This window comes from Hordeum vulgare, chromosome 2H (genome assembly GCF_904849725.1).
Source record: "Hordeum vulgare subsp. vulgare chromosome 2H, MorexV3_pseudomolecules_assembly, whole genome shotgun sequence".
Taxonomy (NCBI): Eukaryota; Viridiplantae; Streptophyta; class Magnoliopsida; order Poales; family Poaceae; genus Hordeum; species Hordeum vulgare.
The window spans coordinates 291660385-291678564 of NC_058519.1; the positions used below are offsets into that span (position 1 = coordinate 291660385).

General features: G+C 46.1%; 1 protein-coding gene and 1 long non-coding RNA gene across 5 annotated transcripts; both read left to right on the plus strand.

The window, feature by feature from the left end:
- Positions 1-9111: 9111 nt before the first annotated feature.
- On the plus strand, positions 9112-11806 carry LOC123426114. 4 transcript variants are annotated; one of them, XR_006622030.1, is made up of 6 exons: positions 9112-9405; positions 10188-10260; positions 10351-10451; positions 10557-10741; positions 10869-10937; positions 11589-11806. It is a non-coding gene; the product is annotated as an uncharacterized LOC123426114 (long non-coding RNA). The 4 variants fall into 4 exon arrangements; XR_006622029.1 differs by having other exon boundaries at positions 9116-9405; positions 10351-10437; positions 11359-11806; XR_006622028.1 differs by having other exon boundaries at positions 9119-9405; positions 10188-10263; positions 10351-10437.
- A 209-nt stretch (positions 11807-12015) lies between these two features.
- On the plus strand, positions 12016-13850 carry LOC123426574. Its single transcript, XM_045110434.1, has 3 exons — positions 12016-12079; positions 12142-12504; positions 12655-13850. Exons 1-3 carry the CDS (start codon positions 12016-12018, stop codon positions 13821-13823), a joined length of 1596 nt encoding a protein of 531 aa, XP_044966369.1. The 3' UTR covers positions 13824-13850.
- The last annotated feature ends 4330 nt before the right edge of the window (positions 13851-18180 follow it).

Below are 18180 nucleotides of genomic sequence, written 5' to 3' on the forward strand. Positions count from 1 at the left end.
GTACTCCTCTTTCTGTTGCTAGTCGCGGCCATCTTACCACGCCTTCTTATTCTGTTCCCGATGTTGCTCATGTTCCTCGACTTACCATGAATCTTTTTTATGTTGGTCAACATACTGATTCTGGTTGTCGCGTCTGTTAAGCTTTATGCACTAGCCAACGCAACCAAAAGTTCGAACTGATGGAAAGGGCTAGTGCAATCCACATATACTGTAACACCCCCTCTCACGTGTGACGGGAAAGACAAGTCAACACGTGCAACCGAAAGAGAGCGCCAGCGCGCGAAACTCACGTATGACTCAAGAGGCCTCTAGGTGGACACAAAGGGGGGCTACCAGGAATTTTTTAAATAAATTGCGAAAGCCAGGACTTGAACTCAAGACCTTAGCTCTGATACCATGTTAAGCTTTATGCACTAGCCAACGCAACGAAAAGTTCGAACTGATGGAAAAGGCTAGTGCAATCCACATATACTGTAACAGCGTCATCCTTGACGTTGACTCTTGTTCTGTTCAGGATCGTCGAACGCATACTTTGGTTGGGCTAGCCCTCGCCGCCGTGACTCTGAAGGTCTTTGGGAGCTTGACTAGCTTCATGTTCCTTCCGCTGCCACCACTATCGCCAGTCCATCCGCTTCTGTCGCTTCAGCTACCGGCTCCTTCCAGCAGTGGCATCATCGACTTGGTCATCTTTGTGGTTCCCGTTTGTCGTCTTTAGTTTGTTGAGGCCTTCTGGCGTCTGTCTCAGGAGATGTCTCTTTGGAGTGTCAGGGTTGTCCGCTTGACAAACAGATTCAGTTACCGTATCCTACTAGTGAGTCAGAGTCCCGACGTCCTTTTGATTTAGTCCACTCAGATGTATGGGGTTCGGCTCCCTTCGCTTCGAAAGGGGGTCATCGATACTATATTATTTTTATAGATGATTACTCTCGTTACACTTGGCTATATTTTATGACTTCTCGCAGTGAAGTTTTATCCATATATAAGCATTTTGCTGCCATGGTTCACACTCGGTTCTCTTCGCCTATTCGTGTGTTTCGTGCTAACTCCGCTGGCGAGTATATTTCCAAGATGTTGCGTGGTGTTCTTGCTGAGCAAGGGACTCTCTCTCAGTTCTCTTGTCCTAGTGCTCATGCCCAGAATGGCATGGCTTAGCGCAAGCATCGTCACCTTCTTGAGACGGCTCGTGCATTGATGATCGCCGCCTCTCCCCTGCCTCATTTTTGGGCTGAGGCCGTCTCCACCTCCGCCTATCTCACCAATCTTCAGTGTTCGCTGCTCTACAAGGTGGTGTTCCTTTCGAGCGTCGTTTTGATCGTTCTCCTGATTATTCAACGCTTCGTTTGTTTGGTTGTGTTTGTTATGTTCTTCTTGCCCCTCGCGAACGTACCAAACAGACCGCTTAGTCTGTTGAGTGTGTCTTCCTAGGCTATAGTAATGAACATAAGGGCTATCGTTGTTGGGATCCTATCGGTCGTCGGATGCGTATTTCGCGGGATGTGACTTTTGATGAGTCTCGTCCCTTCCACCCGCATCCATCTTCCTCGACTTTTTCAGTGGAGGATATCCCTTTCCTCACTTTTTCTGACACACCTATTAGTCCCGTCGAGACTTTGTCTATGTTAAGCTTCATGCACTAGCCAACGCAACAAAAAGTCTGAATTAATGAAAAGGGCTAGTGCAATCCACATATATTGTAACACCCCCTCTCACGTGTGACGGGGAAGACAAGTCAACACGTGCAACCGGAAGGGAGCGACGGCGCGCGCAACTCACGTATGACTCAAGAGGCCTCTACGTGGACACAAAGAGGGGCTACCAGCAATTTTTAATAAATTGCGAAAGCCAGGACCTTAACTCAAGACCTTAGCTCTGATACCATGTTAAGCTTCATGCATTGGCAACGCAACCAAAAATCCGAATTGGTGGAAAGGGATGGTACAATCCACATATACTGTAAGAGTCTATCTGTCCCGCTCACTCTGCTTCTCCCCCTCATGCCGATTCGCCGCCACCAACTCCCACGGTTTCCTCACCTCACATGTCACCGGATTCTGCTCCTTCATCCCCCGTGACTTCTTCGTCTCCATCCCCTGATTCTACCTCGCCGATTCCTCCTAGTATTCTTCCATCTTTTCCTCGGCATTATACTCGTCGTTCACGTAATGTGGATGAGTCTACTGACGTGTCGTCTTCCTCGTCTCAGCCTATCTATGGCATGCGTCCTCGTTCGCTTCCACCGATTGATCGCCTTGGCTTTCCAATCGCTGGTGCTGCTCTTCTTGAGCCGACTTCTTATTGTGAGGTTGTTGTTCATTTCGAATGACAGTTTACGATGGCAAAGGAGATTGTTCCTCTCGAACGCACTGGTACGTGGGATCTTTTTTCTCCTCCTCCAGGTGTCCGTCCCATCACTTCTAAGTGGGTCTACAAGGTTAAGACTCGCTCTGATGGTTCTCTAGAGCATTACAAAGCTCGTCTTGTGGCTCGTGGCTTTCAGCAGGAACATAGTCATGATTACGACGAGACTTTTGCTCCTGTGGCACATATGACCACTATTCGTACACTTCTTGCCGTGGCCTCTGGACGTCACTAGTCTGTATCTCAGCTTTCTGCTAAGAATGCTTTTCTTAATGGTGAGCTGCGTGAGGAGGTATACGCACCCACCCCTGGGTATTCTGTTCCTGATGGCATGACTCCGTCGTCTCCGTCTCCCTCGTGCCTGGTTTGAGCTTTTGCCTCCATGGTAACTGCCGCTGGTTTTTCAGCGAGTGCTCATGATCCAGCATTGTTTGTCCATCTTTCACCTCGTGGTCGGACTCTTCTTCTTCTCTATGTCCATGACATGATCATCACTGGCGACGACCCCGAGTATATTGCCTTTGTAAAGGCTCGTCTTACTGATCTTGGACCTCTTCGCTACTTTCTTGGGATTGAAGTCTCTTCTACCTCTAATGGCTTTTTTATATCCCAGGAAAAGTATATTCAGGATCTTCTTGCTCGTGCTGCTCTTACTGACGATCGCATTGTTGAGACTCCCATGGAGCTCAATGTTCACCTCCGTGATACCGATGGTGATCCCCTGCCTGACCCGACGGGTTATCGTCATCTTGTTGGCAGTCTTGTCTATCTAGCTGTCACTCAGATCGCTGTTCGAATGCTACGTGGGCTAGTGAACCCTCAGATCGCCGTTCACTTTCTGCTTACTGTTTTTTTCTTGGTGGATCTCTCATTGCCTGTTTCCCGTTCAAGTGCAGAGGCTGAGTTGCGAGCTATGCCTCTTTTGACGGCAGAGGTTACTTGGTTACGATGGTTACTTCAGGATTTTGGTGTTTCTGTCACTACACCTACTCTGCTATTGTCTGGCAGTACAGGTGCTATTAGCATTGTGCGAGATCCTGTGAAGCATGAGCTTACCAAGCATATTGGTGTTGATGCTTTCTATGTACACGTTGGTGTGAAGGATCAGGTTATTGCTCTTCAATATGTGCCTTCCAAGTTATAGTTGGCGGATTTTCTGACGAAGGCCCAGACTAGAGTGCAGCATGGCTTCTACCTCTCCAAACTCAGTGTTGTTAATCCACCATGAGTTTGAGGGCGGGTGTTAGAGTATATATATATATAGCCATGTAACCTTTCGTACTTATCCCATTGTATAAGGGGTTCCCTGCATATATTCCACACATGTACATGTATATATACTGGCCTATGGCCTCCTGGAAATACAAGTTGCATATTTCCTAAAAGTCACAACAGGTGTGGAAGTAGAGTGACAACCACCACCTCCAAGTGGACGAGCACCAAGCACCGAAGAACGGCACATGTGCGAGACGGGGTCAACATACACAACACCTTAAAAAATCATCGAGCAGCGAGGGAGAGGCTTCCCAGACGAAAGCATTATACCATTTTTACTCTTTTTTGGAATATACTCTGGACCACGTCCAGACCACGTCTAGACTGAACCAGAGTCGGTTTCACACAGAGACGCACGACCGGCCACGGCAGCCACGAAGGCTAGCAGTGACGTGGATTGGGCGGGGCCAGGCGGGCGACCAGCAATGGCTGGCTACCGACGGCGAGCGATGCCCTGGCCTAAAGGAGGCGGGGCGGCGGCTGCCTGGTTGTGAGGCAATGTGGGGACGGCAACGACGACCTGGCCTAGAGGAGCCAGGGCGGCGGCGCGTCCAAACGGGCGGGCGAAGCACTCAATGTATGTAGCGCCGGATGGCGACCAGAGCTTCATCGGCGACGGCAGAGGATCAGCGGTCGACGGCGGAGATCGGGTGGCCGCGTTGATCAGGGCAGGCCAGCCGATCGGAGGAAAGCAGGGCGGCTCGATCTGGGCAAGCAGCAGGGCTCCTGTTCGATCCAGAGATCGGGACCGGCCCGATCGGCTCGAATCGAGGTCGTGCCTCTTCCTGTGTGAGTGGTCTGCACGAGACTCGATCACGGCGGACAATGTGGAGCAGCAAGAGAAGGAAAAAAGAATGACGACGGTGCGGGTTAGGAGTAGCGCAACCAGCGAGAGAGCGCCGGCGATGCGAGGTAGGATCTCAGCACGAGTTGCGTGTGCAAACAAACCTAAACTCTAATACCATGTTAGGAATATGCAACATGTATTACTAAGAGGCCAAAGCCACCATATATATGATGTACATGAGGATGCTAAAAGGCAAGAATACAAAAGACGAGCATGACTCTGCTTGAACTCCGGTCGGAGGCGAGTGAGGAAGTCGTAGAGGCGACGAACCTACAGCTTAGCTTGTTACTTCACACAACAGTGACATCTGCGACAAACATCAGCTCCCAGAGAGCCCAATTGGTGCCACACCGCCGACATCTCCTGGTAGAAGTCATCAACAGTAGCATCTCCCTGTTGTAGTTGTTGCTCTTGACGAATAACAGAGATACATGGCATCCCCTGTAGACTCGTAGTGGCAGCGAAGGTGCTCCCAATCTAATAGCAGTGGTAAGGGCCACCACATCCATGGTGAGATCAACATCCATGTTGTTCACCAAGATAGAAGAGGCTCGAGCATCATCATTAGTCCATTGCGAGTTGATTCTGATACTCTTCAGTGGCTTCTTCAAAGGCATCTAGCATCTCACGTTTCTTGGTTTCATCGGCATCAACCGGGAAGGCCAACTCAGCCGGAGGAGTGCGCAGCAGGGAACAAGGCAGAACACCAGAGAGGTGCTCCCAGACCAGCTGGCCCCTCATGTGCAGCTTCATGTGCTGCACCCACTTCATGTGCTGCACCCAGTACCTGTAGTTCTGTCCGTTGAAGATAACCGGACATCATGGGACTGGGACACAGGGCCGGGCCTATAATGGTGCCAAATGTGCATCCTACAGGGCTGACCCCCAAATTTTATATATAGGTTTAGTAGTATTTCTCAAAAAAAAACTACGCGCTGGAGCTAGGCCTGAGTCGATCGGGACTTGGGAGCCAGAGCTGGGCCTGAGTCGAGGCCATCGAGCGCAGGAGTTCTGGTGCTCAACTGCTCGATCAATATTTCTAAAATAATAAGGAAACGACTCGAGCAATTGAAAACGCTACCGATCTATACAGAAGTCCAGATCGTCTCATCTATCGATCTGTACAGAAGCCATCAGGATCGTCTCTCGCGCGATCCGGAGACCACCAAAGTAGTCGTGTCAGCTTAGCTACAAGAAACAAGATCGTCTCGTCGCCTTCGCCTCGTCAGATCAATCGGATTCAGGCCGTTGCCGCTCTTGCCTTCCGAGCATCCTCTCCCAAATTTTAGACTCGTTGTCTCGTTGGATCGATCCGTGACCGACTCTAGCCTCCATGTGCTTAGCAAGTCCTCCTTTGCGATTAACTTCGGTTCCTTCTACAAATTCCTAATTTTCTAGTTAACTTTTGACAAGGATCGTTACTTCGTTAGAGAATTGTTCTTACCTTGGTTAAAATTCACAGTGTAGCAGTTCAACCGGACAGGATCCAAAACTAAGTGAGTTAGACGGTTCGTCTAATTGAAAAAAATTGACACATGATCTTCAATTAATATATGCTACTATCTAGCTTCAATTTTATTTTATTCTATGATTGCTCCTTACTTCATTTTTTTGTGAGATAGGGCCCCATTTTTTAGTTTTGCACGGGCCATGGATTTTGCCAGCCCGGCCCTGCTGGGACAGCATCGATGGTGGAGGGCGCCATTCCAGCAAAGCAGCAGCAGCAACGGCTCGTTGAAATAGCAGCAGAACGGGGCACAGCTTGATGACGGCAGCAGACCAGGAGGAGGAGCAGCAGCAGCAGCAGCTCGTTGAAACAGCAGCAGAAGGGGGCACAGCTTGATGGCGGCAACAAACCAGGAGGAGCAGCAGCAACAGCTCAGTTGAAGAGCAATAGCAGCAGCTGCTGCTGCAGATGAAGAGGCAGGAGGCCGGCAGCTGGCCAGGAGGCGGCGCCGGCGGCGCCGGCCGGGAAGGACGACGGTAGCAGCGGCCTGGAATGGTGGCGACGGCTACAAGCAGTAGGCCTGCATGGGAGAAGAGGGGAGCGGCGGCGACCAGAGGCGGCGGCTGGGAAACGTAACCTAGCTCTTATACCATGTTATGAGATAAGCTTGTATATCATCAGGGGCCAAGAGGCGAGCACATATACATGTAGGGAAAATAGCAAAGAAGCCCCTAAACAATATGATAACTACACACAGCACAACACCCTGTTCTAACAATCCCTATCGCTGTTACACCCATAGCCCCTGCTGCTACACAAATTGGACCAATTAGTGGAGCTCTTGAACGCCAATTAAATTGTCAGATACTTCGTTTCTTTGAACTATTCATGGGAATATGATGCTGCCTAAATTTAATACTTTTGTATTGCTTAGGAATGAAGTGCCTAGCATGGACAAAAGGGGTGAGCATTGAAGTTGATAAAGCATGGAGAGGAAGGCAAGCGTGCAGGAAACAAGAGTGGAGCTTCAAGTGGAGATTACATGACTTTGAAACCACCATAATGACATATGAAGACTTGGATGAAATATACAATGCCACTTCATGACTTTCGTCCATAGCCTTCTATAGGTGTCGCGCCACCTTGTTTATGCGCCACGCCCATGTAATTTTGAAATACCTCTTCATAAGCTGTTTTTAGAGTACGTATTGATAGGGAAAACGATTTAAGATGGATTTTAGTCCCACCTTGCCAGGGATGGACGAAATTCCCCTTTGTCTCCATAAATACAGCCCTTAGGGCTTTGTTTAGACTCACGAGTTTTGTTTAGATAAAAGTTAGCCATAGCTGCTACACCATGTACTTCGTTGGGGTCCAACGACGAGGCCAGTACCGCTTACAGAATCCCAACTTTCATCAATAATCATTCATCTTTTATTCGCAATATCCAGATTACAAAATCTGAGTTCTTGTTTGTTCTTTGATTGCTTGCAGGAATTAGACATTCGTGGTCAAGTTGATCGTGCTCCGACATGGTCAATAACATCTTAGAGTTCGTTTAGTGATTGCTAAGGCGCAACAACATCGCACGTTTGTTGTCGGATCGTCAAAGTCGACTCCACCGAACTCAATAGCTACCATTTCATCGAAACATCGGGACAACCTTGCCCTATGAGCATGATTTGGAGCTACATTCCTTACTTGTGTTTTTTACGGGAGTGTTGTGCTCACATGTAATAGTGTGTTTGTTTACTTGTGTTAGATCTGGCATGTGACTGAAAGTACATTTGTTTATTTATGTGCATTGGAAGGTTGCTAGCCCCCCCCCCCCCAAAGTCATACACATACCCTACCTATGAGTAATCAGGTTATCCATGGTAGCGATGACGGCGACCCATACCCTACCAGGTGCCCATGGCAGATAAGGTCATGGGTCAAATTGCCAACTTTAGACCTCGTTGGCAATGGTCCCATGCAGAGAGTTAAAGCGTGCTTGAAACTCCAAATTTAACAACTCACTTATTAGACTATTCAGAATGAAGTCCAACTGAGTTGCTGCACACATAGCCCCATCCAGATGGTGGACATTGAAAAGAGAATTCCACATGTGGTTATCTAGCGCCTATGGTTATCCCATCACACCTTACATGCAGAATTAACCAAAACCCAGCAGTTCAAATCATACATATTATTATGTTATTCCATTTTCTTCTATACTTGTCCTTTTTCCCTATTGGAAACCATTAAATGTTGAAATATTTGAGAACCATTAGATAATGACTTCTTAGAAATCCATGAGAATTAATACCTTCTAATAAATTTTAAAGACTTCTGTGGAAGTTTTTATGCTCCTTTACAATGCATATAACCCGAGGAAACTCAGGAAAAATATGTAAATTCAAGACAGATAAAAAAGGTGGTAAGACAGACAAAATAGTGGTAACATACCGCCTCAACAATTTCGAGAACACGAGGACCCTTTAATCTCCATGGAACATCCTTTGCAAGAGCCTGCACATTGCACATTATGCTAACACATCGGTCTTGATTATGAATATTTTACCTAAAACTGGAACCGTCCCGTAAATTTTATATGTACAAGAGATGTGCAAGGAATTTGTTTCTTTATTTTCAGAAGAAGAGGAAAGAGTTTAGCATTTGCTGACAGGAAATAGAAAAAAAAATCTTTAAAAAAATACATTAACAAGTTCAGATAAATTTCGAGAATCAAAATACTTAAACAAATCGATTTACAATCAAAAGAACACGGTCCTTTGACTGGGAACATTGACAGTGTGAGGTGACCATCTAGGTTTGTTTCTCCGAGCATAAGGTACAATTCAAAATTCTCATTTCAAGGATAGCATTGTTATACTAGCACAATCCCCGTACGTTGCTACGAAGCCTTAAAAAGCGAGGACTTAGACCGCCGGCTTAGAGCATCTCCAATAGCTGCCCTTATATAGGGCACCAAAAAGTGCTTCGAGTAAAATTTCGGGCACAAAAAATCGCCTTTTATGGCACGGGAAAGTGAGCTTCTCCAACAGCTGCCCTAAAATAGGGCAATCGAAACATCCAAACTGAAGATTGAACTTCAAATGCGCATATCTGCATAGTTCCATAGTGAGATCAAATGCGGGCAGTCGATCTGCAAATTATGTACAAAATGTGCTTTTGTTGACCACATAAAATTCGCGGCTCATCTCCCACAGGACCCTGGCGAAACAGCCCTCCCGACAGCACCGCGCAAGGAACCTCAAGCAGCCTCGCCCCTCCCCTCCTCTCGCTCTCTCTGCACCTAGCTAGGCAGTGGTGAATCCTCTCTTCCTTGATCGAATGGGGCGTGCGAGGGAGCCGATTTGTGCGAGGTGATCCAGCGCTACAACCTCCAGCCAAGGCGCGGAGAGGATCTAGCGGACGCACAAGATGCGGGTGAATCTGGGCCCGCCGATGCGGGCGATCCATGGTTTACGCTTAGGTTGCTGCTTCATCTTTCATATTCTTTATTGGTTTTGTTTTTTCCCCTCCAAGTTGCTGCAGGAGTTCTAGGTTGACGGATTGGAGCTAGGTTCCTCTCGCTTAGTTGTCATTTGTTACAAAGTAGCATTCATTCTCCTGAGTGCACATTTACTTTTACTTTTTGTCAAATGTCTACGAGGAACACAAATTTGGGTTCTCTTTATAATCAACTGACACTAGCAGCAAGGCAGTGCAACTTTTTAGTTCCGGATCAATCAGACTGCTACCCTATGTAATACAGTATGACTAGATGACATTGAATTAGAAGTTTCTTATCAATCTGCCTGCTGCATCTACAACTTCCCCCATAATTATTTCGTCCTCTCTCTTAAATTGTATTTACTGATCGGTATGATTTTGTGTATGACAAACCTGAAATCATGTGCCTTTCCTGAATGTCTCCATTACACAATAATAGTTAACAATCTGATAGGAAGCAATAGCAACGAATGTTCAATTACAAGCAATATGAATAGCAAGCAGGAGAGCAGGAGCAGCATGGACTTTCTACTCTAAGCAAGCAAACAAATTGATTACTTGTGAATACGAAAATTTGTGGAGCAGCAATGCTTGCTCAGCTGCAGCAACACTGAAAGTCACAATTTTCTCTTATATGGTTCGCTAAGCGTACTCCCTCTGTAAACAAATATAAGGCATTTTAGGTAACCAAAGTAGTGAGCTAAAACGTCTTATATTAGTTTACAGAGGAAGTAACAAACAAGTGATGTATTATTTGATCAGGGTCGCGGCACATTCTATGTTTGTGGGCATACCGGCAGCTTACCTGCTAGACTTCATGCTGCACGTCGGCGCGGTGGTGCTTCTTCTCGATTTCTTTCACAACTTTTTACCTTTTTGGGATTTGATAACATATTAATAGAGTGAGAATAATCTGGATGGGCAGGATCTTTGGATGGGAATAATATCTAGTATTCTGGTGCACGTCCTGCTGTTTGTGGCCATAACACTGCACACCAACTGGCAGAATGAGGTATATGTTCAAAGGTTGTAGCTTGGCTATGCCATTTCCGGTTTGTCAGATTTAGTATCATGCCTGTAATTATAAAGTAAACCATGCTTTGTCAACTGAATATGTGTATATATGTATAGGCAATAAAAGGCGAAGAACAGAGTCTTCACTTTTCTCTTTCAACGGATCTCCTAGCGAAATGAAGATATGAATAGGTGCTACTGAAGTACCGAACATATGCTTAGTATAGAGAAGAGCGTGCGGGTGAACAAGATAAGAAAGCAAGTGAGACCCTGAGAAAGTCCGCATACATGTATATCTCAAGGTCAATGTTATATTGTTCTTAAATGAAAATTACACTTGGTTGACCCTTAATATACTTGGGGCATCGATAGATTTACATTTGTTTTTTTCAATAATATGTGACCCTGCAATTTTGGGGTTAACTTCAGGGAGGAAATTCTTGATCATGAATACATTTTCCAAGGTGTGAAACTGACCGAAGCAGAAAAGGACTTCAGGTACTGATTCTAACAGAGTCCCATAAAGTGCGCCTCTACTGATAACTTTGTACCTAGGAGTGAGGATATGCAGACGTGATAATTAATTTATGCTACAGATTTCCTCTTTTGGTTAGATGCATGCACACATACACTTTTATGCACTGCATTTGCTGAATGTTTCATGCTATATTCAGTTGACAAGAATGGTCAGTCAATAATGGTTTAGATGATAATTCAAAATATTACACTTGCTAGATTTATTGTCCTATCCGAAGAAAAAATTTCTTTACTTGCAACCTATAATCCCTTCTAGGCAATCTTTGATTTTTATCTACTTACAAGAGAGAGGTATCTACTGCACTTGGCATCATGTTGTGCTATTGTGTGATATAAATTCTAAATCGGATTTATACCAGTCAATTTGACATCATTTTTTCAGGATGCCCAAAAGCATTTTGACAAGGCTTCTTAGTTGCAACATTAAACATTATATTCTACATGATTCTGAAACTCAGATTGTGTATGTCCAATCTTAGAGCTACAATAGCAATTCAATATGTTGGCTTACTGTAAACAAATGATCGAGTTGCAATTTCTACCATTTTTTCCGTTAACCTTCCACTATTATAGTCACGTTCACTGTAATCTGACAGACTTCATTTACCACAGTATTATAGGTATTAGACCGGTGCTCCAGTGGTAGACTCCGAACATTCTTTGTAAGTATATCATCATGTAAATAAATAGACGCAAGAATTGAGATGTTTTTTTTTTTTTGCAATGTTTCTTTTACTAGAAACAAAATATACTCTTGTGGGTTTCTACTTACTGCTGTTTGGAGTACCCCTCATCTCAAAAGAAAAATGAGAAATTGTGTGAACATTTTACTTTGGCCTATTTTATCTTTTTCTGTATTTCCTGTTTAGTTTTGTTTAACTTTCGCCCCAACCATTTTATGGTGAAAAAATGGTTGTGCACTCCCATAATTATAATCTTCTGCAGCCCAATCAAAAGAGAGGCCCACTAACAAATGACTTCAAATAAAAGTATTAACTTTATGTACATATTACTCTATCAATTTAACTGCAAAGTAAACATGTCTATGTATTTGCATCAACCCATCGGCGGACCCAGCGGGCGGGTGTGCCGGGTGTGCCGTGGCACACCCAGAACCCCAGTTTTGTTTTAATATACATATAAATTATTTTTTCTTTTGCCTGAGCCCTGGTGGCCCACCACATCCTTTCCCCATTCCCATCCCGCGAGAGAGGCAGGGAGCATCGAGAGGCAGCGAGCGGAGCAGGACGCCGCGACCTGCTAGGGCTCGCGCTCAGCCGCCTGCCCACTGTTGCTCGGCGCCTCCTCGGCTCCTCGCCGGTCGCCGCGACCGCCGGTCCTCCCCTGCTCCCCTCGTCCCATCTGGCCCCGGCTCCCCCGCTCCATCGCGCTCCGGCTCCGGCGCCCCGGCCATCTGCCCTTCGCGGCTCCGCCCCTCCGGTCTTCCCCCGTTCCGGCGCTGCTGCCTCCGGTCCTCCCGCTCCGACGTTGCGTCGCTGCTCGCCCAAGGCAGAGCGGTTGGTTGTGGGTGAGTTGTTGTTTCTGTTTAGTTTGGATCTTCAGAAATTACACATGCCTTAGCGTATTTTCTGTAACTGAAATACATGAGTTTCTGTTTGGATCTCGTTTGCAGATTTTGCAGTTACAGCTTTGTAGTGACATTATGTTTTAATTGTAGTACATCTGAAGATGAAGAGGAATGGTGACATTAAGTCATTTTTTCAAAATTATGAGGCAAAAACAAGAAAGGTTGCAGCCCAAGAGCAACATGAACCTGATATTGATCCACCTCCACTGCCTCCACTCCATTCGGATTCAGAGATTGACACTGATATTTATTCACCTCCATTCCATTCCGATCTAGAAATTGACATTGATATTGATGATGAAGCGCCACGACAACCATCACCTCAACATCCAAATGCAAGATCATATAATATTCAAAGGCTTCCAACTGATCCAGGGGAAAGGATTCCTATTTCAGAGTATGATGTTGGTGATCAAGATGAAGTTCGGAGACGGTACATTGCAAAGAATGCAGTCCAACCATATGCACAAAACTTTGAAGTCAAGAAAATGTATGGTAAAAATCGACACTTCAACTTTGTTTGGTTTGAGAACTATAAATGGCTAGAATATAGTGTCAAATATGAGGCAGCATTTTGCTTTGTGTGTTATTTGTTCAAAGGCAAATCGAATGGGGGACCTAGGGGTGATGCATTTGTTAAAGGTGGTTGGAAAATTTGGTATAGGCCTGATGCATTAGACAAACATGAAGGTGGTATAAATAGCATTCACAGCAAAGCTCCAGAGAAATACAATTTGTTTGTGGCACCCCAACCATCAATTGATGATATCATTGTGAGGGTGTCTAAAAAGGATCTACGTATGTACAAGGCTAGGCTAACTTATTCACTTAGATGCTTGAGGTTTCTTTTGAACCAAGGATTGGCATTTCGTGGACATGATGAAAGCGAAGACTCTAGCAATAGGGGGAACTTTCTTGAACTTCTTAAATGGCTTTCTGTAAATGATGAAGAAGTTAATAAGGTTGTTCTCATGCATATTGTTAGCATGTATTCCACAATTCTTGAGGTACTTGACGCCATTGGAAAAGATCCTTCACAAAAAGGTGAGTGGACAAGAATACGTGGAGTTACTCAAGCCATTGAATCATTTGACTTTGTTTTCAATCTTCACTTGATGCTTGTTATTCTTGGCTATACAAATGAGTTGTCCAAATCTTTGCAAAAGAGAGATCAAGATATTGTTAATGCAATAGCACTTTTTAGTTTGGCAAAGAGTAGAATGCAACACATTGTTAGGAAAGCAACTTATCTGTATTGAAGGCCCAAGGGGCATATATATATTACACATGACTTGAGGTGCAAGGAAAGTAAACATAGACTAATAAGGACTCCTAGACTAATACTTAATAGACTAATAAGGACTCCTAGACTAATACTAATACTTCCTAACACCCCCCTCAAATGCAAAGCGTATGCAATTGCATTGCATTTGAAGAAGTGTAATACTAAAAAAATGATAATCCAAATCCGCGTCTTGAGAGTGTCATCATAGCAGGAAGAGTCTTCAAAACTTGTCGAGTCGCCGAAGGAGATAACGAAGAGATGACACATCAGAGGTAGACACCCGCATTACTTGAAGATACAAGATAAGTATCAAGAGAAGATGGGTTGTCAAAAGAAGATGGCACATCAAGAGGAAGACACCGAAGAGATGGCACATCAGAGGAAGACACCGCATCACTTGAAGATACAACAGAAGTATCAAGAGAAGATGGGTTGTAAAAAGAAGATGGCACATCAAGAGAATAAAGCATTGCGCGGAAAATCATAGTCCACGACAACCGTCGGCGAAAGAAGCTCGGCGGATAAGACACGATGGACGTAGATCGACAATGCAAAAGAATTCCAGAAAATCCTATAGAAAACAACAAGGGCAAGTAGGCCACAAAAGTTGCATAAAAAGGATCAGGACCGGAGAAAGGCTGACGGACTAAGGTATGGTGGACTCGCATGGCATGAGATAACACAAAATGTCAACGGATTTGGTGGACGCAGCGGAAAACAAAGAAAACTAGAAAACACACACTAGATTAGGGATGATGGCAGCGGAAGAGAAAAAATAAAAAAATAATATCATGGCGGCGAAGGCCAATTCCAACCAGAGTGTGCGTGAGACGGTCCTAACTGTGTAGAAGGTGGTTGCTCAGTGCGGGAAGCCTCAGTCACAGAACCAGCAGTACCCGTCGAGGAAGAACCTGAAGCAGCGAGCAGACGCTTAAGTCTCAGAATATCCTGCTCAATCAAAGCAATGGCTGAAGCTGTCGAGGTAGATGACGAAGTCTCTGTAGATGATGATCGCACCTGGCGCAAGTGTTTCTTCTTCGTGTAGCAGTGGGACTCAATATGACCATCATTGTTGCAGTAGCCACAATGTGGACGGGGGCGACCTGAGCCTCCAGAAGGAGTGGGCAAGAGCGGCGGAGCACTCGAGCGAGAAGGGGTCTGTGCAGCAGGTGGCGTAGAAAGAGTCCGAGCAGCGAGTACAGAGGGAACCTCCAGCAAACCAGCACCACGTAAGCGAGTCTCCTCAGCACGAATCTCAGAAAGCGCCTCCATGAGAGAAATACGACCACGAGCAAACAACTGAGCACGCCGGGGCTCAAACTCCTTACGGAGCCGAGACAAGAACTCGTAGACGCGATGAAACTCCAAGTTGTCCTGGACAGCCTGGCAACAGGGACAAGTACGACAACCAGCACTGCGGAGAGAATCAAGTTGGCGCCAGATAGCAGAACTCTGTGCATAGAAGTCATCAACAGTAGAGTCACCCTGCTGAAGAGCATGCTCCTGACGGACCACAGAGAGGTATAAGGCATCACCAGAGGGCTCATAGCGCTGACGAAGGCGGGTCCACATCTCAAATACAGTAGGAAGGCCCAGAAACTCAGAAGCAAACTGAGGCAGAACACTAGCAGTGAGAACAGCGGCAGCACGAGCATCATCATCAAGCCATTGGGTGTAAACGGACAAAGCACCATGATAAACCTGAAGAGCCTCCTCATAAGCCAAAACCTTCTCATCATAAGCACGGATAGCGGCCTCATCAGCAACCTTAGCTGCATCCTTCGCAGTCTGAGGAGCATCCGCAGGAAGAGCCGGAGGGATCGGCGGAGTGGGAGCCACAGGAGGAACCGGACGTGGCGGACAGCAGACCTCGCCAGAAAGAACACCCCAGAGACGGATGCCACGCATGTGGATGCGCATGAAGCCAACGAACTCGGTGTAGTTACTACCATCGAAGATCACCGAACAACGAGGGACAGCAACATAGCCCGATGCAGTAGACATATTTTTTTCTTTTTTTTTAGATCACGTCGAGACAGGAGAATCGGGCGAAATCCGACGAATTCAGCAGCGGTGGGGCGACGAGATCAGGAGCCGATGGCGACAGGATCCAGCAGGTCGCAATTTATTGATCCAGCAGGCGGTGAAACCGAGTCAGACTGCTGATTCGACTCACAGAGGAATCAGGAGAGGCTCCGGCAACTTTGAAGAAGACCTGTGGAGGGAATCCGGATCGGGAAGACACGGAGCGGCGGCGGCCAGATCGAGGTTGTCTACCACGAGTAGTTGTCCAGGTCGAGGCCGTTGCCGGAGTTTGGCTGTCTCACCTTGCTCTCCTCCTTCGTTCCTTCAGGGTCGAGGCAGGTGGAGTCGGCCTCCAGATCGAGGCAGCGGCAAGGGCGAGATATCCAGCAGCCAGTCGGATCGGTAGAGGAACGAGAGCCAGCGGCCAGGGAGAAACCGGATCGAGGACGGGAACGAGACCCAGCGGCGCGAGGCAGAGCCGAGTCGGGAGCGAGATCCAGCGGCGTTGGATAGGCGGCGGCGGGGTGGGGCGGGCTGAAGACGCGGTTGCAGCACGAGCACGACGCGGGAGGAAGCGTCGGCAAGAGAGGCTGTAGCGAGAGCGTCGGGAAGGAGGAAAAAGCACGAGTTGCGCGTGCAAAAAAAGAACCTAGGGCTCTAATACCATGTTAGGAAAGCAACTTATCTGTATTGAAGGCCCAAGGGGCATATATATATTACACATGACTTGAGGTGCAAGGAAAGTAAACATAGACTAATAAGGACTCCTAGACTAATACTAATATACTAATAAGGACTCCTAGACTAATACTAATACTTCCTAACACACATGAGGTCTCATGGTTGGGAAGAATTTCTTGCAAAGCTAACCTTATTTGGCAGCAAACATGACATTCAAGATCCTTTATGGGAGGATACTTATGAGCATCATGGAAGATCACGTCGGTATTATGTAGTACAAACAAATGATGATCGTTACAGAAGAGAAGTATATCTTGGTGTCATTGACCAAACCATTCAAGAGCTTAACAACCGGTTTGATGAGGTTAATACGGAGTTGCTTATTTGCATGTCGGCTATGAATCCCCTCAATTCATTTGCTTCTTATGATGCATTCAATGTAATGAAACTTGCTAAATTCTATCCCATGGACATATCAAGCACGGATTTGATAAGGCTAGAATTTCAACTTGGTACTTTTATTGATGATATGAGACAAGATGGTAGGTTTAGAAATGAAAGTAATATTGGTGAGCTCTCTATTTTGCTTGTTGAAACAAAGAAGCATGTTCTTTATGATTTGGTCTATTTACTCATCAAATTGATATTGATTTTACCGGTGGCAACCGCGAGTGTTGAAAGGGTATTTTCTGCAATGAATCTAATGAAAAATAAATTGAGGACTAGTATGGGTAATGATCGCTTGAATAATTGCTTGGTGACATTCATTGAGCGAGATGTGTTCATGAAAGTAAGTGAAGATGAAATAGTTGATGCTTTCATGGCAATGCAACGACGTAGAGTTACCTAGTGTTGTAATTTTTTTACTTCTGTTTCTTTCATATAAGCCTTTTGTATTATAACCGAGCACATTTGGGATATATTTTGTGAACTAAATGGTTGTGAGATTTGAATTGAGCTATTTATGTTATTTCTTTTGCCATATTTTTACACTTGGATTAGGTAGAAAAAAAATTAGAGTGTGCACAACATTTATTTTGTTCCTGTTCCGCCACTGCATCAACCCATAATATTAGTGTCAAAATCAACGGGTGGGGCAACAGGAGCCGATCAATGATCTAGTTGAGAGGAAAATAAGCCAAGCAAGGGGACAACGAGTAAGAGAAATGGAAGTTTGGGCTTTAGAAGGAATTTGAAACGCATACAACATATTGGCAGCACCGCAGATTCCCGCATTTAGTGTTTCTCCACAAAGCCACGTGCAAAACTCTAATCCCACACAAGCTTGGCAAGCCAGCCAGCTGGCCGAATCGCCAGGGATGCAGACGGACCCACTGGTCAGAGACGATCACGCACGCGTACCTTGTTCTTGTCGATGCGCTTGACAGCAACGCTCTCGTCGGAGTGGCGGTTGACGGCAGCGAAGGTGTAGCCGAATTGACCATGTCCCAGCAGCTTCCCGAGTGCGTACCGCGCCTCGAAGTCCTTGTCGTAGCCGAAATCCGTCCGCTTACCGCACGCAACGATCCCCCCGCCCCCGCCGCTTCCCTTCCACCCCTTCTCTTTATTTCTCACGGGGCTGGCAGCGCTGGAAGAGGTGCAGAGGCCCATCTTCGTCGCCGGCG

What these genes read in the sequence shown, in the direction of transcription:
- LOC123426574 (XM_045110434.1), top strand. Translation starts at nt 12,016, where the DNA reads ATGTCTATGTATTTGCATCAACCCATCGGCGGACCCAGCGGGCGGGTG. An exon ending in GGTGTGCCGGGTGTGCCGTG is followed by an intron (nt 12,080 to 12,141) that starts GCACACCCAGAA and finishes CTTTTGCCTGAG; the next exon opens with CCCTGGTGGCCCACCACATC. An exon ending in GGCAGAGCGGTTGGTTGTGG is followed by an intron (nt 12,505 to 12,654) that starts GTGAGTTGTTGT and finishes TTTTAATTGTAG; the next exon opens with TACATCTGAAGATGAAGAGG.